Source organism: Plectropomus leopardus, chromosome 5, assembly GCF_008729295.1.
Source record: "Plectropomus leopardus isolate mb chromosome 5, YSFRI_Pleo_2.0, whole genome shotgun sequence".
Classification (NCBI taxonomy): domain Eukaryota; kingdom Metazoa; phylum Chordata; class Actinopteri; order Perciformes; family Serranidae; genus Plectropomus; species Plectropomus leopardus.
In genome coordinates this window covers 23,775,369-23,800,028 of record NC_056467.1, presented here as the reverse complement: position 1 = coordinate 23,800,028, position 24,660 = coordinate 23,775,369, and the positions used below count along the sequence as shown (strand labels likewise).

Below are 24,660 nucleotides of genomic sequence, written 5' to 3'. Positions count from 1 at the left end.
CTTCTGTTTCTCTTCTTGTAAACAGAGCTGAACTGCTCCTCAAAATGATTTCACCCACTGACAGGCTCCATCATTTCCTACACCAATTCAAGATGAATTGGCTGAAAAAGCTGGCAAGTGCTGACTAGAGTCAACGCGATGGAACACACCTGACAAACTAAAGCGACAGACGCTAACTGATGGCCCACAAATAGTTAAAATTGTGTTACATATATGAAACTACATTTCAGCAGCTGCAAGTCAATAACTACATCATACTGTCAGTGTGCAGATGGTTTCTATATGTCTGTGTGTGTGTGTGTGTGTGTGTGTGTGTGTGTGTGTGTGTGTGTGTGTGTGTGTGTGAGAGCTGATGATGATGGTCTCCTGGCTGTCCTTCTCCCAGCTGCTGCTGCTGCCTCTCTCCCCTTCTGGCTGGTGGTCAATATTGACTCAGGGATCGAAGCAACAGCCACTTTGTCTTTGGGTGCATGAGGGGAGCAGAGCTGCTCTCTGTGGCATCAGGTGAAATCACAAAAAGAGGGTTAATCAAATGTCAGATTTAAAAAAAAAAAAAAAAACTATGATAAAGGCAGCATAATGTGTTCAATCACAGCAATATTTTAGGTTTATGAGGCTATTTTGACTTTTAAAAGGTCTCTTTTAATACCGGCAGGTGTCAAAAGAGACTTGCTTATTATAGGAAAAACACAGGTATTATGAATAGAATTAAAGTGATCAGAGAGGGAGCCAGAATGCACAGTACCAGGACCCTGAAACTGAACCAGCTAAATTAAATTCAGTCATTTTTACACCCATGTGTATCTCTACGGTGTCTTCTTTTTGAGGAGCACAGATGCACAGCTGTCTATACTCGAACTATGTTTGTGTCTAAAGACATCAAGTGACTTTATTTATCAGACTTTTTTAATTCAAACATAGAAGATTTTTTTTTTAAAAAAGGCCTCTGTAGGTAAACCTCAATATTTCCAGTGCTGAGACTGCCCTATCCAATGTTTCTCCATAATATTGTAATATAATTCTGAGCTTGAATGTTAAATGCCATTTTTACAATGCCATTTATTTATTTATTTATTTTGCTATTATTATTACAAGTTGTTGAATTTGAAATATGCAGAAAGCTTTTACAGGGTGTCTACGTGTATCAGACACTTATATTTAATGATTCTTAAAGGCCTTTTCAAGATAATTTCTTACAATTTGGACCAATTTGGATTTTTTTAATTCAAGCATTACAGGTGAAGTAAGTAGCATATGGCACTGTGCATAGGTAGACTTTATGTAAAATATGTTTATTGGAGTGAATGAGTTTCATCTACATTTTGTCAACAAGTAAGTGTAGATAAAATGTCTGTGGCAAGACCTCACAAATTCAAATTTGAGACTATTTAATTACATTTAAAGGCTTATACTTAAAATAAATATATTTAAAGCAATATGACATTTAATGACCTGCAGACATAATGTTTTAAAAACAATTTTCGTGACCACTAATGCAGACAAAGAGGTTGACGGCAGCCTAACAGTGAAACAGATTGACTCAGAGAAAGTAAATGAGCCACACAAAAAAAGCACACACAGGCTGTAGGCACACTGACGCACGAAAAGAAAACTTCAGTCAGAAGACAGAATGACCAAATTGTTGTTTCTGAGGTTACATTAGAGGTGGTGTTAACAATTTTAATCAATACATGTTAGATACATTTCTCAAATTAGCTCCTTCAGAGAGATATTAGTTGATTTCACACATTTATTGAAACAAACGCCCACCTGAAATGTGTGAAGCAAAGCTACTGATCCACATACAGATGCGTTGTGATATTCATTTAACTTCCCAGAAGTAAAGCTTCTATTTTTTTTGCAAGTTTGAAGATTGTAATCATTTGATCCTGAAAGCACAACTGTACCTAAATATTTCCAACAGTGTGCAATGTGGGAAAATGTTCTACATTTCTGGTTATCTATTAGTGAATGCTGAACAAGAGAACTCTTTGGAGATTTGCATGACTCTGACACTGGCTCCTGAGCTCCAGTTCCATACCAGTGGTTCATTTTGCATAGTCCAGTGGTGAATAGAAACATAGGACTCCTTTTGTTTAAGGTTGAGCTGTAGGATGTGAAGTTCCTCTTAACCTCTTGTTGAACTCACTGCTGTCACCTAGTGAACAACGGGACATCATGCAGCTAAGACTGACCCACTCTCATGCATGCGCCTGCAAAACAGTTCTACACAATGTTACTTTTGAGCATTTTCTGTCCCATTTCATTCACTCTATCCACTTATGTTTGATTTTTATTCTTATTTAAGAGTTTCATTGTGCTAGCCACACAGTGTGTAACCATATGTAACGGCATGTATGTAGCTTATAACAATAAAGCATATAACAATAAAGTTCAAACCCACACACATATCATCCCTGACCTTATTCTGAGCAGACAAACTGTGCCAGGTCCATGTAAGGTGTGTCACTGTGCAATAAATCTCCCCTGAAATGAACATGAGTCAATCAGATCCAAGCTGTTTGCTGCTGTACTCAGCGGGAAGTCAAACACACGCCTACAAGGAAGAGTTTGTGACGAATTATGGCACACAATAAGAAGTCTCTTTATTTAGCAGTGCATTGGAAATGATGCTGGAATGCAGTTATCAGATGTTTGCTTTGTGGTCGTTAACATCCAAATAGTGTGTGAACTCTTTGTGGTGTTTTGCAGGAAAATAAATTCTTTGAAAATGGACTCAATAAGGCAACAGCAGACTGAAAAAGTGGTTCAGAAGTTTTGTTGCAGGTTATATCTGTATCAGCCATGAGAGCTTAGTAGTCAGCTACTTTACTTGAGTAGAAGTACCAATTTCTTCTTGTAAAAATAGTAAATGTGAAAGTGTTGCATTAAAAATCTTACTTATGGAAGATGTAGGATGTAGGTTTTTGTTTTAGCATTTGGGGGGACTCATTACACAAGGGGATTTGGGGTCCTCCACTGGAAATTTTTGAGCATAAAACACTTCATATCCTGCATTTTGGCTATTATATATATATATATATATTTGCCATCACATTAATTTTGTCAAAATAGAAGTCCTTTGCTTCCATCATGTTTTGATGACATTTCCTAATGAAATCTACACCTAAGCTTAATTAAGTAAAGTACAGATGTATCATCTGTACAATAACTGTACTGTACTAATTTATACACCAAGCTTTTACACAATTCCTCCTCAATCCATGACATATTTAACTGAAAGAAAGTTTTAGAACAATAAATCATTCGTATTTTCAGTGACTTACAGGTTTTCAATGAAAAGGGGCATAAAGCTAAGTTGGTTAAAAATTACTTTACATGTAAATAGACTATTTTATTATACTAATCAGACTTAATGACTGAATTTGTGCCCAAACAAATAATACCATGGGGGTGTTATGGGGTGGGGAAAAATTTAAAGGTGCAAAACAAAGACAAAGAGAGTGCATAGAACGTCAGCAAAACATAGCCCAAATCAACCTAGACTTGATGCGGTTAGTCACCAGTTCTCTACAATGTTAACAATGCATCATATTTTACAATAGAATTACATGATTTTTATGTAAAATCTGCAAAGTTTAGTTACATGTCACTACTACTGTCATATTAATGTAGTTAGTGGCATAAGGGAGTTCCAAAGGACCCCAGTGCACGCTATTATTATGAACCCGTGTGTATGGTAGTTGCTAGTTATGAAGTACACACAAATACACAGACAGGTACACAGTTTTATGTTTGAAAAGCCTGACTGCGTGCTCAGCTTGCATCTTGTCAGTATTCACATATCATGTGCCTGACCTAGCTACCATATAATATCATATCGCCTTGTCACATGATTAATTAGATCAACATACATATTACTCTATGGTACGACAATGGTACCCCACCCCAAAAAATGAAAATAATATTTAAAAGAGGGGTTTGCCTTTAAAAATGCACATGTACAGCAAATGTCACCATTTTAAAATTCATAGTTTTTTGGTTTTTCTGGTGCGCCAAGGTGGCCTCTCTAAGGGCCCTCCCACCCCACGGGCCCCAGTGAAACTACATCGCCTGTGCCTGTCATTTACTACAAACACCAGCGGATTTTACACAGACCTCACACCTCTATTGATTAGCCAGTGATCGAAACACAGAGACAACCCAGGAGTCAGCAGAAGTCTACATGTGATTTCGGTCGGCTGCCTCACTGCCCAGTGTTTTTCTTTCTCCTTGTCTGCACAATTAGAGATTCAAAAGTAATTACCTGCTCGGCTTCCTCTACGATTAAACGGCAGGTTCACAGCACCCTGATTAATGCAGAGGCATACACACCTGCCATTAGCAGCTAAGAGAGGTGGAATGTTCTGACTGAAACGCTGCAGAACAAACACGCTGCTGTCCAAGCCCGCATGACACAAAATTACCCAACATGAGCAAAGACAAAGTGACAAAAATGCCTACATGGGCACAAACACTCACGGATTTCTATTCAGATTTACTAAGACATTTTTACTCACAATCCTTATTATAAAACCTACACATTGGACCTGTAAGTATGCTTTTTATGCTTTTCCAGACTTCACTCCACCACATTCCAGAGGAAAAGTATTGTCCTTTAAGCCTGCTCTAACCAAAAAAGCCAAAAAAACACAGGACTTTCACCTGGGACACCAGTGTTTGTGTCCCAAAGTAAAGTTTTAGTAATGATGTAGCCTAGTATGCTAGTATGCTAGTATGCGTAGCATGTTACACTGATGTATTTGACATGCCGTGTGTAATGTACTTCATGTGACACACGATACATTACATCAGTTGACATATTCATATTCATTGCCAAACCATGTTTTTCTGAAACCTAACCTCATAGTTTTGTTGTCTAAACTTAATCGGTTAGTTTTGGAGCAGAAGTTTGACGGTTTCATGATGTTTAGGACATCTCTTATTGGTCATTTTGTGTCTCCTTGTAGCTGTTTTCTGTCTCTTTAAGGCAATTTTGTGGCCCTTATAGTCATTTTCTGTCTCCATGTAGTTGTTTTGTGGCTTTGTGTGAAGAGTTGGGTCTCTCTGGGGTAATTTTGTGTCTTATTGAGGTATTTCTATGGTTATTTATAGATGATTTTATGTTTTTTTTCTGGTTGTTTTGTGTCTCTTTGTAGTCAATTTGTATCTCTTTGTGGTGGTGGTTGTTGTTGCCTGTTGATGTAGTTATTTTATGTTTCTGATGCATCTCTTTGTAGCGTTTTTCAGTCTCTTTCTGGTTGGCAAACATCAGATTTCAAGTCTAAGGTTCTTGTACATTACTTGAGTATTTCCATTTTCGGCAACTTCATAGACTACTTTTACTCTACTACATTTCAGAGAGTTTTTTTAAAAAAAATTTAACTTTTTTACAGTTTTAGTTATTCTTAAGATGACAATTTTACAAACTGATCATAAAATGATCTGCCAATGATCTTTAAAAAAAGAAACATAATCAATACATTTCCCAGCAACATATAGCATACTTTAAATGACCTCAAACTCTTTTCTACTCATATGGAGTATTTTTGTACAATTGTATTTCAATCAGAGTACCTAAATATATATAAGGGCTTTTATGTTACTATGCAGATTAATCTTTTACCCTTAAAAAAGATATTTTAAAGACACTTAAATTAGTGAGTAAAATCTACTGTCTGTCCTTGCACAGACACTCATAGATTTTTATTTTGGCCATAAACACACCAATAACACGAAAATGTGACGGTAGCAACATGACCTTTAGTGTCAAGATTATTTTTTCTGTCAGCAAATTATTTGCGTGGTCTGACGGATGCAGTAGCAGGTTATCTGTCCAAGTCTATAAGCTTGTTTTATTTCTTTTTTTTGTTAACTGTTAATGTGTAACCGAGTGTGCGAGGAATCAGCACATTTCCTTTTACCCCATGCACCGATCGATGTTGGTGTGGCTTCAGGAGCTAAATGGGATCATTGTCAGGAGAGCTACAGTAACTATACTGTCTAGAAGTTTGATATCAGAGAAATGAAAACAAGTTTCTTCAATCAAACCCTGAACGTTATGAAACATCTGTCCTCCACCAGTGACACAAACAAACTGCATCACCTGTCATGCTGAGCTCCATATAATGTGTTTTTACTGTAAACATGAACTTTGATAGGAAAGGTCTCACATGAGCTCCTTTAGCTCTACTCAGCTTTTCAACAATTAAGATCCTGGCCCTGTGCCACCTAATGTGGAACCCAGTTATCTATTATTTCCCGAGTAAAGCTTCACACTCAGTCAACCACAGCGTCTGTCTTGTCCCCCTGTGATTGCTTAAAGCACCTACAGTTACCTTCCATGTACAGTCATCAGACAGGACTCTATTCCTGTAAGCCAAAACCCCAGAAACACTTCTTTATATCCTGTTTGTCATTTAGGTTATTTCGGGTCAATTGTTCTGCCAGAGACACATAATCTACTGTTTGTTGGCATGGACCCCCTGAGAGGTTATAAGATAATCATAGGGACTCTGTTTAAGGTTTAAGACTCTAAATTTAAGGTACATATCTTGTGAAAGAACAATTTAGTCTTGGTCAGTGGCCCTTGGCATCAGATACTGACACACGAGGCACCTTTTAGCTGCAGTATGAAATGCACATTTTTTGATACTACAAGCAGCTGCCGTAGTATTAAAAAGCGAGAAAGCATATAGGGTGGGTGGGAGGGGAGATGGATAGTTGAAACAAACTTTCACCCGGGAACCTGTTATTCATTTCCCATATGAAACCAAAAGTCCATTGAGCTATTTTAATAATAATAATAATAATAATAACAACTTATTTATATTGCAGCTTTCACAGAAGAAATGCAGCACAAAGGGAATGGAATCTTCATAGCAGCTGATTTTAATCAACTCATCCTTCATCTCCAAAGATGTAGCAGGATCAAGGACAAATGTAAATTCTCCAAACCAAGTTTAAAAAATGATAAATAAATCTACCTTCTACCTTTATAAATGTATTTTTAATAGCAACAGTAGCTAATAGCCATATATTTAAGCACTACACTAGTGATGTACATCATATGACTTTTCAGTAGGTTATTAACAAACACACTTGTTTTGCACTAACCCATGACAAGTTTATTTTCCAAACCTAACAATGTACTTTGTTGCCCAAACCTTAAGGAGTAAACTTTTAAACAGATTTTTTGGTTGTTTGTTTTTTTATATTATTTTTAACCAAAGTTCCAGGTTCATTTTGAATAGAGACTGCAGCAGAAGTTGTACATTTCCTGGGAAAATGGAATATTCTTTTAAAAAGAAACAACACATGAAATAAGGGTATCTTGGCACCCAATCTCTGAGCATCCAAAGCTGACAGTAGAGGTGAACCTACAGCATCACATTTTGACGCGTAGGGCCACTGACCAATCGACAGTATTTGACAAATTGGGAGTGTTAATGTGTCGAGGAAACCATCATAAGCTAATGAAATCTCGTCTTAAAAGTAGAAAAAATACATTAGAAACAGAATAATCAGAACAGTTTGAAGTCTGAGTTTGTTCACTTACATCTTACTTTAACATATGTTTACCTCATTATTTGAAATTTGGCCAACTGATATGAACATCCAAAATAGCAGTATATATGACAGAAAAAAAAGGAAAATCAGCATCAGTAACAGCATTTCTTTGTATGATCCAAAAAGGTTGGTAACCACTGACCTACTTCATGCTAAAACACGTTCATTTTGAAAGCCTTTACTTTTAAATTTGATTGATTTTTTATTTGATTTTTTTTTAATTAGATCTGCTCTAAGAATACCCATTTCCCAAAGCTGCTCCCTCCCCTCTGCTGCTTCACCACCAGTGGACTATGGACCTCTGTCTTCACGCTCCTCTGCTCATCCTTAAAATTAATTCATCCGCACATCTCTGTCCCTCCAACACCACATTAACCCCGACCACAGGAGGCATCCTGTCGGAAAAAAATGTCCCTCTCTGGCTTCACAGTGAAACATCAGTTTGACCTTTCCACCTTAGACCCCCTGTCTCTGCTCTTTTCCCACCCTCGCTAGCTTAATCCAGATTTCAACACACTCTTACTGCTGAAAAAAAGGACAGACAGGTGTTTTTATAAGTGGACAGAAGAGATTCAAAGCAAATATCAATGTGTTATTCCCATCTAAATTAACTTAAAATTAAGCCTCCTCACTCTCTAAACATATCCAATGTTATAATGCTGTTGTGGGGAAGACTCATTTCAGAGGGTCACGCCACACTGGCTGCTTTCTGGAGGACAGAGAAAATGTAATTGGGGGCCATTAGCTGTTGCCCAAGACCAGTCATGCGGGGTCGGTTTGTAGATTGAGACATGGTGACTGCACAGTCCCACTGCCTGTATCAGTGTCCCCTACCTGTGTGACCTCCCCACCCCCCGACGTCGCTGTCCAAACCCGCTGCATGACCCCCTGCATGACCCCCTCCCCTTTGCTTTTTGCCTTGTCTTCAAACAGAGCTTGAATGGAGTCAGGGTCAGCAAGACAATCAAATAAAGTCACTTTTATAACAGCTTTAAAATTCTGTCAGGGTAATCTAACCTCAGTTACCTGTCTGACAACACCTGCACTGAGGATCGGCTGTGAGGATGCACCATCCTACCTCTGGTTCTAATCTGTCCTGTGGCCATAGCTGTCAGACATCTGTAATATATGAAAAGTCTAAATATAGGGAAAAGACAATATTTACAAAATACTTTAACCCTTTGAAACCTGACCAAACTGGCTTAATTTCTTTTTAAAAGATGGGAAAGCAAAAAGCAACTTAAGAAATGACCCAAAAATCAACAAAAAAAAAGAAAGTTAAAACAAAAAGGGAAATGATTTGAGGTGCTTAAAAATATCTAATTTATGGTAATATAAATATAGTCATAGTTAAACTAATTTCCCCTAGTGGGATTAATAAACTAAGTTTTTTTCCTTAAACATTTTCCCTAACTTTTTATTTCATTTTTCCAAATCTACTTATTTCTTGCAATTTGTTGAACATTTTTTAACTAAACTAAGCTAAAAAAGACTTGGCTAACTGTGGAAGTTAATGGACACTTGCTGTGGACCAACCAATAGTAAAATTACAAAACAAATAAACATAAAATTAAAACACATAAATAATTCTTCATCTGTATAATAACTTCGCAAAAGTTCAACAGGAAATAAACATAAGATTTAGAGTTTATCTTGTGAAATAATATTTGATTATTCATTATTTCAATATCATCTGCAAATTACAAACAAAATGCACATGCTAGTCCTTACTAGTTACCACGGCCAATGCTTTTAACAAGAGTGTTAAAGAAATGCACTTTAAAGGAAAGAAACACTGCAAGAAAACAATAAAAAAACATTTTAAGTCTCTTCATGGAAGTGGGAAAAACAGCTCATGGAGAAAGAAAAGTTTCTTTTTCAATGCAAATAAACTTTTTTGTGCAAATTCCTTAGCTACTCATTTTTTCCTGCTTCAAGAAACAGACCTTTTTTTTCCAATAATAAAACTAAAATGATCATTTACCTCCAGTGACCTTAATGTTATAACTAACATTATTTTGCAGAGCAGAAGCCCCCCTGCAGCCACAGAGCCAGTCAGTGAGGCCTGAGTTTCACAGTCTCTCTCATAAAGAGTTTCCCTGCTTTATGACCCTATTGCCCAACATCACATGCCTTCAGTGCTGGGATATGATCTGAGATAAGGCAAGAAAAGCACCGAAACAAGTCTCCCTCTCCTCCTTCCTTACGCTGCTCGTTCAGGTAAATGAGCCGGATGGGGATCATGATAAAGGTTGGTTTTCAAACTGTTGTGACACTTTAAAAAAAAGTCTACTGAGAGACAGAAATACATGTGTCTCATTAAGTCTTCTTATAAGGTGAGAAATTTAAGACGACTTTGGAAGATATCAAATAAAGTCTGAATCACTAAGATGCCCTTATTGCGAGTTTTATAAATCATGTCTTTATGATAAGCTGATTACCTTATCCTTGACAGCAGCGCACAGCGAGGGCAGTAAAGGCGCAGGATTACGAGGTGATGGTTCATAAAGGGTTTGGCTCAGATAAGATGGTTACTGGGAGAGACAGATCTGGTGACTTTAGGTCAACAGAAACCAGGTTTTCTTATTGACAAGGAGCCTGATTGGGCCACATATTAATGCACAACACCCAAATGTTTGGTCTCAGTTTTGGATTTAGGAATCATGAGCTTTGATTTTTGCCAGAAGCATACTTTTATGTTTCCAGTAGTGGCTGTGCAGACAAGGTCGTAAAAATATTGCGGCCCATGAAAGGCAGCCACTCCAACCTTTAACCTGTTCCTCACTTAGTCATGCAGGATGTTTGCTAAGATCTGGTGACTTTAAAACAGAGTGTTATGTACTTGTTTGCATAGGTATGTTATTTTTATGATTGCTATTTAATTAACAAAAACATTACAGCGTGAGGGGCAGCAAGATTATTCCTCTCTACTGCAGTCTGATGAGCTTTATGTGTACATTGCTATACCAACAGTCATAATGAAATGCCTCCGAGCTGATGTCCACCTTTCTAATCTTCAGAAAAGCTCTATTAATGAGCCTAATGGCACATGAGCAATACCACACCTGAGCGAAACTGTTTCAGCAACTTCCTGCAATGCAAACCTTCATGGCTGCACTCCATTTAGAGGAAACCATTAGAACAAACTGCTCTCGGGTGCAGCAAAGCAGACCGGGCACCATCATTTATGAACCAAATCACCTCTGGGTGCCCTATGCAAGGACAAAGCAGCGACTGTCTGCATGCTGATAGAGTACCGCTCAAGTTCGAAAGAAACTGAGAAACATAAATGTCTTTTTTAAATTATGTTTACATCCAGGATTTGGGGCTCAGGATCAGTGACGATCAATAACATGTAGTTCTTTTCCTTAAGTGTTGGGAAATTCCACTTTTTCTGAACTTCCTGTTGCATTTCATAACTAGATTTTATCAAACATAATTTCACATACCACAATAATTTAGTAATAGTCCAAAGGTATTGATGTAAGCTCTAGATGGCAACATATCTACAGCAATATGAGCTGTGCATAACAGTACAGTGTTAGTTCCAATATATTCACTTACATAAATGAAATATGCCACAATATGTTAAGTTGTGAGGCAAATATTTCTGGTTTTAAGATTGGTTGTTGACTCTGAGGTTCGTGACTTTTTTTTTTACTAGTGACTGCAGCGGCAAATAGCCCATGGCCTATATAACAATTGTCTTATAAATATTAGAAGCCAGAACATTCTTACTCGGGTTCAGTTTATCAAGGATTGAGTTTTATTTCTGATCTGAAATATTGTAATTATTGTCATTTTATAACCATGACTTTGAGCTATTATTTTAATTTCAAGACTGACTGATTTAGAAAGCATCATAAATCTTTACAATGAGGTTTAGATACAACACTTAACCAACTAGTCCCCGACATTAATTTCATGTAAAAAAAAGAGACTGCCAGACAGACAGAATGAAAGAAAGAAAGAAAGACATCTGTCATAAAGAGAAATGCTTCCCTCTTGTGGTCAAAATGTGGAATCGCATAAAAACAAACTCAGACAACTGACATGACTCAAGCACTTCTGGTTAGCCAATCAAAATCCTACAAACACATTAGCTGTCATTTAAATGTCATTTAACTTAACATGTCCTGACCAAGAGGAGACTCAAAGTGAACACAAAAAGTCAACAAAGAGACGCAAAGGAACTACAAAGAGACACAAAAAACTGCTAAATCTGATAAAAACAACCACAAAATGACCACAAGATATACAATTACCCCTAAAAGATACAAAATTAGCTTGCAGAGACCCAAATGACTATAAAATGACACAAAACTGCAAAAAGATGAATAACAACCACAAAGAGACCTAAAACCACCACAAAATTTCTGTGTCTTGCTCCTATTTTTGAGATGTGATGGGGCATTTTGCATATTCTGTGGGGCAATCGAGTCATAATTGACTCATGTACCTACCTATCTACATTGAACATTTTAGAGGTTCTTCATATTACTACAAATTACTTTAAAGCTCAGTGCAAGACTGTGTCACTGGATATGGGCCAAGAGTTATGTAGTACAGTTTAATAATGCAGTAATACACTGTATATTATGTAAGGACAGGGAACACATGTCTGATTTCATGTTTCATCATCAGCCAGCATGACCATGCTACCTCATAACGTTATTTTTTTTCTATTATGCCTTAGTGTTTACATAGGTGATGAATATTACAAATAGATGACTCTTCATCTGTCATTTTTTGTCTTATAACCCAGTTTGTTTATAATTTAAGCTATCAAGACACCCTCAAGAAGTACTGAAAACATATAATATATGCATTTTTTCAAGAGTGTGAGCTAAATCTGTTCAGGTTGAAAACAGGGAGAACATGGGCTGTAGCTCTGCAGTCATGTCTAAAAATATCTTGTTGTCCTCAGAAACTTTGGAGCCAAAACAAAAATGGATGCAGGTGTAGGTGCATCATGGAGTGTAGATGTGTTTTAAATTTGTTTTGTATCTATGAGTTTTAGCATTTTCCACACTTTGTACCTTAAATCTGCAGCTTCCAATAGAAGTCTACATTAAGCAGTACACAAAAATACAGGCAAATTAAGTTAAGACGTGTCTTTTGTCACATCTGGATTCTTCCTCGTGTGCACTGTATGTCAATTTGTTAAATTTTAATGGGGGAGACAGACTGGGTTTGTTTAACTGAACACCACCCATACAAAGTCCAGCCTTTCAGTCAAGTATGACATTTTTTTAGCCAAATTTAGATGACAAATACAGTTTAGAAGTTTGTAAAGGCATGATGACAAACAGCTAATGAACACTTGACAAACGCACTTAGGTCCTACTCAGTGCCACTCTCCCTCCTGCTATGTCACCCTAAAATCATGAATGAAAGGCTTAGAATAAAAAGGCAGGGTCCCGGACAGAGCATGATTTTTGCTTGATTTCAATAAATAAAATCAAACCCTCTGGATTGAAACTGAGCTAATTTAAAGCAGCTTTGCTTCACGCATCAAAATATAGGCTATGCTAAATACTGAAATATTGTAAACATGGACATGGCACACATTGTTAGCACAGTTAGATTCTCCACAGTTCAGTAGTTAAGTTCAATTTATGGAAACCATGAGCACCAAAGCTTACCACTGGGATTTACCATGGTAAACAAGATTGAATACGTGCTCTCTCCCTACGTTTGAAGCTGTCTAGAGGTCCAAATATTTGTCCAGTCCTCTGTTATATACCATACAGACCGCAGTTCTTCCAACACAATTTATTGTATTCTTATAACATGTTGTTGGGTATGCATGAGTTTGTTACCTTGTTAGCTACAAAATATAGTGTTTCTGAGCTTTTTCTTTGCGTGTGTGTGTGTGTGTGTGTGTGTGTTGTTTTTTTTTTAAATTTTGGACAACCCATGCATTCCCAGTTTAGAAGCCCAATGGACTCTGTCATGTATCTATCCGGCTGCAGTACTGCAAACTCTGAGGGCCTTTTTTGCTCAAAATCATGGCTTGGTGACAGTCATTATATAATGTGATGTACCTTGGTTAATATTTAGAGTTACAGATCAATACTAACATCAGTAGAAAACTGAGCATCTGCTCTTTCAAACAGTGTCTGTGTTTGGACCTGAATGGAGACTGATGGCAGATAAATGGCAGTGGTGAATGAAGTACCTGAAAGCCATATTTGAGTAAAAGTACAGATTTCTTTCTAGGAAATGACTTTGGTAAACGTTAAAGTCGCCTATTAGAATATTATTCAAGTAAAAGTCTTAAGTATCTGATATTTACTGTGCTTATGTATAACAGGAATTTTGTTATATTAAATGTAGTTAAGTATTGAAAGTTCAAGTAAATTCTGTTTTTTTAAAAAAAAACAAGCATTCAGAATTCCTAAGAATATTAAGTTTTTTTTTTCTTTGTAACATACAGTACCTTAAGAATGGAGCCTATAAATACAAGATGGATAAATAAATTAAAGAATTTAAGGAAAACATCAGTTTTTTCTTTTCCTCCCATTCCCTTATAGATGCATCTGTCTTTTAATTCATCCCTTCTTCCTTTCAGCCTTGTTTCTCAATGTTTCTCAATTTGTAGTAACTAAAATGCTCAGGGGAAATGTACTGGAGTAAAAGTATACATTTTTATGTAGGCAATGTAACAGAGTAGAAGTAAAAGTTGACAAAAACATATAAACTCAAGTATAAATTACCCCCTGAAATACCTGAGTAATGTAACAGTGTAATAATAATTTATTACATTTCCCACTGGTTAAAGGGAGATGCATTTTGGTCATTTTGCAAACAAGGAGGAAGAGTGTCCCCCTCAAATTTTCTACTGAATACAAAGCTCCTCATGCCCTTTTCCTTTTTTCAGTCACTAAACCCACAGCAGTCCTGAGTGCTGAGGAACAAGGATTTTTATGCACTGACACATTCAAAGTTGATTCCCCCAGACAATAGCAACCTACACACTGTGTCATTCTGGTCCATGTGTCCAGTTGCTGCAATTAACATATTAATGTGGCACCTTTTCTTTATCGACATCCCTGATGTTTGAGTCTGAGTCATTTGCCTCCTTGTTATGCCGGTGTTAAGTCCGCCCACTGGTCATCTCACAGTCAGTGAGGCATCTGCAGAGCACAACATTCATCACATCAATGAGAGCGAACAAAGCAGGAGGATATTTTCAGGCCTGAGCCAAAACAACAGTCAGTTTGGTGCAATTCGAGTTATTTAAAATGTTTTGTAGATGGAGCATGAGAGGAGCTGAATACAGACATTTGAGAGCAAAAGGATAAAAATATGTCGTTATAAAAGGACCTTTGGATTTGAATGCTGGCCAGTCAGCAGTGGGAATTGAGCAGCGTGAGACAGAGCTGGATTTGCTTTTATAAAGCGATTAGTTAGAAAACATTAGAATTTCCAAAAAACAAGACAAACAATCTGTCTGTTTTTGTCGAAAGTTTTAGGGCCACAGTTCAGACACAAAAACTGAATTTTCCTCATCCAAATGATCGATTTTAATGTTCAAACCTGCTGTTTCGTCATCCAGTCAATTGTCAGGGCGGTCTATATGTGCATCTGCTCTAAACATGAATTACAGCTCCGTGTGGGAAGATGGATTGAAGGCAGCCAGAGGCTACAGTATGAAAGAGAGGCAAGCAGGTATGTGGAGGGGGGAGGAGACGCTGATGGCAAAAACAACAGTGTAACACATCAGTGGAGGTTTGGTGAAAAAGCAGAGAAGCCTCTGACGTACTTCTGTTTTACAGTGTCTGAGTGAATAAACACGAGTTAGCGTTATACATGTTGTTTTTTACATTATTCAGTATTTTTGTGAAACAGGCTGAATAAAAACTTTGATTCCTCATTTATTTCACTCACTCACAAAAGGGAGACGCAAGTGGATCCCAGGATGTTAATGTGTTAAAAGGGATTTTTTGAACTTTAAAACCCTGTAGATGTGGGAACTGCAAAAAGTGTATTCTAATATTCTGACAGTGTTCCAGTTAACTCCACAGAGTATCTTATTTCACCCTGTTTGACCTCAGTCTGTCTCTAGAAATTATTCATTAGTAACTTGTTCTTTAATTTGTCTGCTTTCTCAGCTCTACTGATTCTGCGTACTCTTGTTTCTATGCATTTCCACTTACAGACGTGACGTAAATCCAGCACAAAACTGAGCACAACACTCAACTTGTGCTGCTTTTTGTCAATAAGAAATCAACAGCAACAATGCTAGAATAATACAGAACATCACAGATGTTGGCCATATTTTAGGCTGTACTAACAATAAATCTAAAAAAATCTATGATAACATGACTTTGTCATCCATACCATTACATCAGCCCCGATCCTGACACATAATCTCTGTGCTGAAACTGAGGTCCAACTTCTGTTCATGTTTGTCGTCTGTAGCCATGTGTACACAAGTGTTGATGCCAACCCAAACAGCACCAGCTCTGCTCACCGAGTTCACTCTGACTGAAGGTTTGTTTATCAGAGAAATCAGCTGATGTAGTATTTAAACGTGGCTCTAGGCGGCTTGTTGTTTGGCACCACAAATTTGTGGCAGTAAGGGGAAAACAAAACAAGTGACTCTACAAAGATTGGGAGGCTTTGACTGCAAAGCAAAAACAGTTTATTTCTCTGAATGTGGCTGATATTGTTTGAATTGCTCAGGGCTTTCAGTGTTACTCCTGCAACGTCCTATTTCACTTCCTTAATATTGGGAGACTTGCAAAAGAGATATTAAAGAATCATCAAATTTACGCTAGAGAGGTCTAGATAGTCTGATTTTTAGTTGCTACTTTTGGGTCTATCGCCATATAGCTTGTAAGTGTCCTTTTGTTAGACCCTTCCTGCATGTAAACACCCACATTTTTCATTTTTCTTCAGCTCTAGGCTCCCAGTTTAGAGGATGAAAAACTTACTGGCTTTTTGTTAAATCATCTGACTTACTTTCTTGATTCTATGATCTGCAGTTAATATTCGGCTAATATTTGTTTTATTTTTTCATGTTGTGGTTCATGGTCATCAACATATTTCCTCATCCACTAGGACAGCGATAATCCAACACATTCTCACTCCCAACTCAGCAAATATTAAGGCTTGTTTAGTGGCCCGTCACATCAAAACATGACATACTAGGTACTCCTCTCTCATCAGTTTAGGACTTTTAGGGAGGACATTTCAATTTCATTTTCACAGGAAATGAACAGTTACTGCTTGATAAGTGAACTTCAGTTAAAAATACCTTAATTTTTAGGTAATTTCCTTAGGTTTGGGCAAGAAAAGCATGGGGTAAGGTTGAGGAAAAAAAACAAAACATCATGGTTTGGATGGATAAGTATGTCAGCATATTATCATTGAACAGTTCGTATGATATCCTATGAAAATGCACGCATAACAGTTCTTATGATATCCTTCAAATTAGCACCCCCCGAATGATGTTAAGTCCTAATGTAAATTTACGTGATCAACATGAAGTTTCAGATGTTTAGGCAGTAAATGTTACTGTGTTTAGGTTTAGGAAAAGAAACATTGTGAGGACCTTAAAATGAGTTCGCACAAATTTCACAACGGTCACGCATTTCCACTAGCAAATATCCAGGAGGAGGTTTTATGGATCATCCACAAACCCAACCAGCCTTCGACCAGCGCAGTGATCAACGTGATCACAGCCTTTCAAAATATGCGAGTTATACACAAAATACTGGCTCATGATTACATGGGATAAATTTAAATTTGGGAGCATTACTTTTCATAGTAAAATGCATGAATGGTTTCTGAGAACAGTTACAAACATAATGTAGCATCACTCTAGCACAGCATTCTGCACATACTAGCACACTACGTTTGAAAAAAAAAAAAAAAAAAACAAAACTTCACTGACACCCAAGAGTCTCATAGTGCTGCTAAAGGGTGCCTCTTTGTGTCGGTGTCTGACGCCGACTGGCCGCTGACCAAGCGTTGGTATTTGACAAGTTGAGAGTGAGACCAGGTTGAATCATCAGGGTTATTTTCTTCATAAGCTGGGTAGTGCTCCACATGAAACAAAAATGTTACATTCAAAATCTAGAGAACTGTCCCTTTAAAAAATGATTGAGAATATGGGAAATGTGGAACTCAATAAGCAAAATCCTACATGACTTGAGCACAGCATCTGTGTATCACAGAGACGGAGATGACAGATGAGCGGCGAGCAGCCAAGTGTCTTGGCGAGCCATATGGGTAACCAGCACAACAGAACAGCGACTGATGTCACAGTTACGTCTTTGAGCTCCTCGTCTGTGACTGAAGGTCGCACAAACTTGTTGCTATGGACTGTTTTTCACACCAGGCCACCTGAGCTTCGGTTATTCAGAGAAAACAGACAGAGGCCTACTATACTGTGCGCCTAAAAGCTTTAACACATGAATACTGAAACATACGTAGTATATGTCCTTCTCTTTATTGTTGATTTTGCTCAGTCAGCTCAGACTGTATGGATTTTATTGTCCCATTCTGTTGTCTATTGTGTTGGGATTTATTGAAGAACTTACATGTAACGCAACAACGAGCGAGAGCACTCAAAGCCTCATTTTTGTTTTGTTTTTTTTTTTCTTTGGAAGGATATGTCTCATGGTCTGTTTTAAACCTGCAGTTCCAGTGAGCCTCTTGCAGAAAGTGCATATGAGTATCATCTGTGAAGTTGAGGAAATATCATGTATCGTTAACAGTCTCAATAATATCCTGATATATTTGAAGTGTCTGCAATTCTCATATTTACCCATAAGCTTTCAGAAACAGCCCATCACACTTCTTGTTTTGTCTGACAAACTGTCCAAAACTCAAAGATATCATCTACAATGATATAAAAATGCAGAAACAGGGCTAATTATCATATTGGAGAGGCTAAGATCAGTACATCGTTACAATTTTTGTTTTACAAAAGACTTAATGGGACACGAACACTAAAAAAGAGGGGAAAAAATAACCCTTAAACATTAAAACGTTCAGTAAATGGGCAGTAAAACACACCTTAGCCCAGTTCATTACACTGAACAGTTAAGCTGTGAGGCTGCAACGGCCTTACTTGGCTGCTGTTTGTCGATATTTACTGCTGTTAAGCAAAAATACCCTTTACAGACCAGTGTGTGAGATTCAGGGTGGAGATTTTATATAATATTCATAGCTATGTTTTCATTACTTAGTTGTAAACAGAAAATAAGAATCTTTGTGTTTTCGTTAACTTGTGAATGAACTGGAGGGGTTTCAGTTCCTCCTCCACTGAATTCACCATGTCGTTTCTACAGTAGCCCAGAACATACAAACTTAACATTAGCTCAAAATAGGGCCAGTTGTGTTTTGGTGTTTTTCAGCCACCACAGTTCTCCTGTGGTGAACTGTTTGGGAATATTAATTGCTTTTTAGTAAAAGTGACATAACCCTCCTTTACAGAACTGATTTGACATTTGGTAAAAAAAAATAAACAAACAAATAAACATTAGCCTACATCTGTTTACTTTGCTGCTGAGAGTAAGACGATTGACAGCAACTCTCATGTCTCTACAGTCAATATAAAGCTAGCACCAGTTGCTTGTTAGCCTAGCTTAGCTCTCAAACTGGAGACAGTAATCAAAAAATCTGGCTACCAGCACTGTTAAAGCTCACAAAATCAAACATGATACATCTTGTTCATTTAATTTGTAGCCTACAAAAACAAAAATTCATCCGGCAGCTTCCTATTTACTTTACAAACATCAATCTTTTCAGCTGACTGCTGACAATAAATAGGTGTGTTTCCAAAAATGTCCCAAAACAACTTTCTTTAAAGGTCCAGTGTGAGGATTTCCAGGAATATATAGGCAAAAATTAAGTTTAATGTTCATATATGTTTATATTAGTTATTATTATCTGAAAGTAAGAATTGTGTTTATTTTTTTATCTCAGAATGAGACATTAATATCTTCATACAGAGCAGGTCCTCGTCCATGGATACCACCATTTGCATGTTTTGCATTTGTAGTTCTCCAACACTGCCCTTCCAACACTTCTGGAGTGCTACTTGTCCTGCATGTTTTGTATCCCTCCTGCTGCAACACAGCTGAAATAAATGATCCACTAGTCATCAATCAGCTTCAGGAGTTCACAATGAGCTGATCATTGGAATCAGCTGTGTTAGAGCAGGGTGAGATCTAAAACATGCAGGACAAGTGGTACTTGAGGAGAGGTTTGGAAAAACCTGTCCTACACGGTTGGCACATCCGAGTTTTAATTGGTTGCTATTTGCAACTTCACCACTAGATGCTACTTAATCTCACACAGTGGTCCGCTAAGTGAGTAATTAATTTCTAAACAAGAGTACCCCAGTAATGAGTCCTTAGCATTTGAGCACCCATGGTTTCCAGGTTTGTTTACCGAAGTGCTTATTTTCTGTCATAATCCAAAATCCAATGGAAAAATTCCTTAGGCTTTTGACAAGGGAACCAGGGCAATGTTAGCTTCTGGGTGGGCCAACAGAAAAATGTCTTCCCTGGGGCACTCTACAGTAATATTAAAGATTTATTTCCTGTCCATCAACAAGTCAACTGTTGTCCTCAGCAAGGTGTAGCAACAAAAATAAAAGGCCACAGAGTAATAAGTCAACAATTAATTTTTATTTTATCGAGTTTATACGATTTTGGTTCTGTAGCAACCTACTGGATAACTCTAATGAAGTGCAATTGTACTCAAGCCAGTTACAGTTGAGAGCAATGACAGGCACACGTTTTGTGCAAATTTAACAGCATTGGAACGGCTCCTACATATACACAGCAAAAATACATGCCAGAGGAAAACAATACTAAATCAGTTTACATCGACAATAGTTAGGAAGACTTCCCTCGATGTCAATCCAAGCTAACACTTGAGAGATACACAATGCACCCATTGTTGGATTATGGGAGAGAGCAACTGAAAACATTTCATCTTTACACAGTGAGAAATGTGTCCAAATCCCTCAAATCTGCCCTCTTAAAGAATCCAAACATTATGCATCAAACTAATTATGCTGACACAACAAAATGAAAACACCAAATCAGTGTGCTAGACATGAGATCCGCCTCCTTGCAGCTGCTGTAAGAACTCCTTCATCTTTTCCTGCATGTCTGGCAGTACACTGGCAATGCAAAAATAAAGGTTGGGGGAAAATGCAACTTGAAAGTACCACGAGCCACACAGGACGGCACAACCATCTGAAACACAGGGGGTGTTGGTAGCCTTGGTAGTGTTGACTGCAGATGTTTTTATTTAAATCACCTTTCTTTATGCTGCTTTACACCAGCTCAGTCCCATATCTACATACTCAAAAGTTAAATTATTTCAGCTCCAAGATGACCTTCCATGTGTGTCTGATGACAATTAAAGAAATTGTGTTTATCCTCCAAACATGCAGAAACACGGTATTATAAGTCTGAAATTTAGGTAGGTGAGTTTGGGACAATTTTGGTAACCAGTCTGTCGTATTATTATTCGGACGTTACAGGCTAAAGGTCTGTGTTTGCGAGCTTTATTTGCTCAATCGTCCCTCACAGTGAAAATTGACAAACTAAACATCCCTGGAAATGCATGCACTGGCTTGTGTTGGTTCCAAAATGTCAAGTGTGTTGGATGTTGTGACATCTTTTCTGAAAACCTTGGATATTTGTTTTTAAATCAGAACTGGAAACATTAAAGGTTTTTTTATTTGCATGTACAGATAACATAATTTTGTTAAATTAGTAAAATATCATTAATAAACTCAACTCATGCTGTTTGATCTCCTCGAAACCAAAGGACGGCCGTGAAGTAGCCCGTCACATGAAAGCCTATTTTGCCCCATTAACCAACTTCTTTACATGATCACACGTTAAAATTTTGATGATGAATTGTTAAACTGGTGCACGCAGTATGACTTTTACCATCTAAACCGACAGATGGAGTCTCATAACAGGGTCTGGCAATGCCACTTGTGAGGGAAAGCAGATGCACCACTACATTCTACAGCTTTCCTTTATTATACAATCAAGGGCCACGTTGAAATCTTTTACAACCTAGAATTTAACAGCATCAACAAAAACTACTGAAGTTGCATTCAAATGGCAACTATCAAAAAGTAAACTTACTGTAACATACATATTAAATAGTGTATAGTCCATGCAATTGCGCACGGCCGGGTTTGCATCATTATGGTATGTCGTTATTAGTGTATGGGAGACATCAGCCACCAGTGCATTTCCGATTTCGGTTCAGGGGAGAAAAACTCCTCAACACCCATCAGAAACTTCTCAGCCAGACTTGAAGAGCAAGATGGCCACTTGGCCCAAGTAAAAGTAAATGAAATGCTTTGTCTCGTGGGTGACGTAGCTGCCGAAGTTCCTCCCGACGATGCAGTGCCAGGTGGGGTTGTACTTCTTGTCAAACTCCTGAAAAAGGTCAAGAGATAAAGATTAGTGATGCTGCAATTTATCACATGATAAATGTGCATGAAATCCTCACATTTATAAGCTAAAACCAACTAGGGTTTGCCCATTTTGATTGAAAAATGACCAAAACCAATAATCATTCATCAAAAAACTTTGTTAGCTCCCTCCTTAGTTAACTATTTTAATTAATATAATTAAACCTATATTATTATTTTATTATTATAACGTATATATTTCAATTAATATATACGATGCACCTTAATTGATTCAGATATTTGAAATAAAAATAAATTAAGGATTCACTTGGCTTTGAAAAAAATGCCTTATTTTTATTTTTATCACTGTCTTTTATCTACTTTGTTTTTATAATTTTAATTTTATAATTATTTTTTAATGCATTTGTCTTGTAGGATGACTTGCTCACACAATGTATGCTCTGATGAAGGTGTGACAGAATAAAGTGGATCACTGCATAGATGTAAGTGTGCGGAAATCTGTTTGTTTGGACATATATGCATTTGTCTCAAATTGGTTACCTTTAATAATTTACATTTATGGCTGACCTGTGTAGAAAGTGCTTTATAAATAAGGTTTGACTAATTGATTTAGACCTTCATGTTGCAAAAATTTACCTTCATTGACTGGCATTTGATAAATATAATTTATGGCAATGATTTGTTAATTTATTCTTATTTAAAATATGTTTATTGACTCTTTTAAAATGCATTTTATTTTCACTTTCTTTTATAAGTTATTATTATCTAATTTTTGATGGGCATTTGCCGCAATCTTTTTTTTTTACTTTTTCATTTGTGCAGTCTTAATAGCTTGTCAGTTACCTGTATAAGTAATCTGAATAGCGCTGACCTGCGTAAAAGGTGATTTACAGTGTAGGCTTGTTTGACTGACACAGACCTTCACGTTCAAAACTTGGTATACACAAAATCCATTCACCGGAAAAGAAAACTGCAGACGTCTTCTATTTGGTGTCAAAATGCTAAAATCGGAGCACTGGGGGGGCTTATGGACTCATGACCTCAGGATTTTAAAAATGCTGGCTACGGCCCTGATCATAAGAACCTCTCCACATTGTAACAAAAATAGATCAGAGAATAAAAAAAGGCTCTGAGTTTGCAGCTCATGTGCCAATGATGTAAGCTTACAGAGGATCCATCCATGCGGCCGTCCTGTCTCACCTTCTTGATGTAGGCTGCGATGTCCTTCTCTATGTTGTACTTCTCCATGGCCTGGGTGGCACAGTCCACCGCGTCCTGCTGCATGTCCTCGGACATGTCTGCGTTCTTGATCACAGCTTTCCTGTCAGTCATGGTTGACGATGGTGATGGTGCCTGCCTGAGGAGGGGAGGAAAAAAGGGAGCACGTTCACTGCACTGAAAATTAACACCGCACGTGGTGATGGGGATGGTTTAGGCCAAAAACATCAATCATACGCAGAAGATTGGCCGTTTGGCACCGCGTTTCTCTTTTTAACATCTGCACTGATTCATAATCATAACTCATGTGCTGTTACTAACATCTTCGTTGACTAAACGATGTGTTACATAGATTGGCTGCGAAACTTGATACAGGTGGAGTTAAATTACTTGGCAAAATCACTTTCCGATGAAAGCAGCTTCTGCATCAGGAAAGTATCAGAATGTATCTATTTAATTATATGCAGAAGCACAAAAAATGCCTGCTGTTATCCATGCCAATACATTTTACATGCCCAACCAGTCGAAATACATTAAGATATAGTGTAAAAGAAAAAATCATAAGAGAAACTCGAATAAGAAATATGCTATATAAGTCAATATTTTCCATATTGGAGAAGCTGCAACTCACCTTTTCTGGAGCCGAATGGAAACACTTATTTCCACAAAAAAATATGTATTTCACCCAGGCTGGGGGGCAGGTTTAGATGATGCTGCGGCTAATTGCTTTTAAAAGATTTACACAATAAGCATGTAGGTAGGTTGGCTCTCTCTGCTGTGCTCCGACAGCTCCCCGCCCCTCTGCTGCATGCTGCACCCTGCTATTGGCTGAGCCGCAGCCTCCGTGTGTTGCAAGCGTTTTTCTCCAGCTCCTGTCTGCCGGCATCTTATTTCATCCCACAATGCATCATTCGCAGTATACACCACTGACTGTGGGCTAAAAGGAAACGAGACCTTGGAAGTGGGTAGATATCATTAGGCTGTGTGTGTGTACAGGGTTTTTCATCAATTGTCGTCACAGCTGAGACACTGAATACTGAACATACGCACTAGCATTGTGTTGGATTTTTTTTTTTCATATTTGGAGCTGCAGAGTTGTTTTTCTGCTCCATTGGTTTCAGCTCAACAATAATTATAAATTACTTATACATTCAGGTAGAAGCAATGTGCTGGCATAGTGCTTTACCCTTTGAACCCTGGGTAAATTGGCTTTTCTTACAATAACATGGAAGAAGGAAATGAACAAGCTAACAGATGACCCAACAATTAGCAAGAAATTAATTTTCAAGCTTAAAAAAATAGGCTATTTAAAAATGCAAACATGACTTGGAAAAAAAGTGCCTTAAAAAATTAATTTCTGTGACATATTGTTTAAATATGTAATTACATCCAGTTTTTCCTTTGCTTCTTCTTTGCTCCCTTGAAAATTTTCCTAGCTTTTT

General features: G+C 37.5%; 1 protein-coding gene across 1 annotated transcript; it reads right to left on the bottom strand.

The window, feature by feature from the left end:
• Positions 1 to 20,200: 20,200 nt before the first annotated feature.
• On the bottom strand, positions 20,201 to 24,002 carry dynll2a (dynein, light chain, LC8-type 2a). The gene is made up of 3 exons (XM_042486462.1): positions 23,850 to 24,002; positions 23,201 to 23,357; positions 20,201 to 22,004 (listed from the first exon to the last, which is right to left on the bottom strand). The coding sequence occupies exons 2-3, from the start codon at positions 23,330 to 23,332 to the stop codon at positions 21,867 to 21,869; spliced, it is 270 nt and encodes an 89-aa protein (XP_042342396.1). The 5' UTR covers positions 23,333 to 23,357; positions 23,850 to 24,002; the 3' UTR covers positions 20,201 to 21,866.
• Between the last annotated feature and the right edge of the window lie 658 nt (positions 24,003 to 24,660).

Excerpts from the sequence above, each read along its gene's own strand:
- dynll2a (XM_042486462.1), bottom strand. The coding sequence starts at position 23,332 with ATGACTGACAGGAAAGCTGTGATCAAGAACGCAGACATGTCCGAGGAC. Across the intron at positions 22,005-23,200 it reads TCGCAGCCTACATCAAGAAG|GAGTTTGACAAGAAGTACAA; the intron begins GTGAGACAGGAC and ends GACCTTTTTCAG.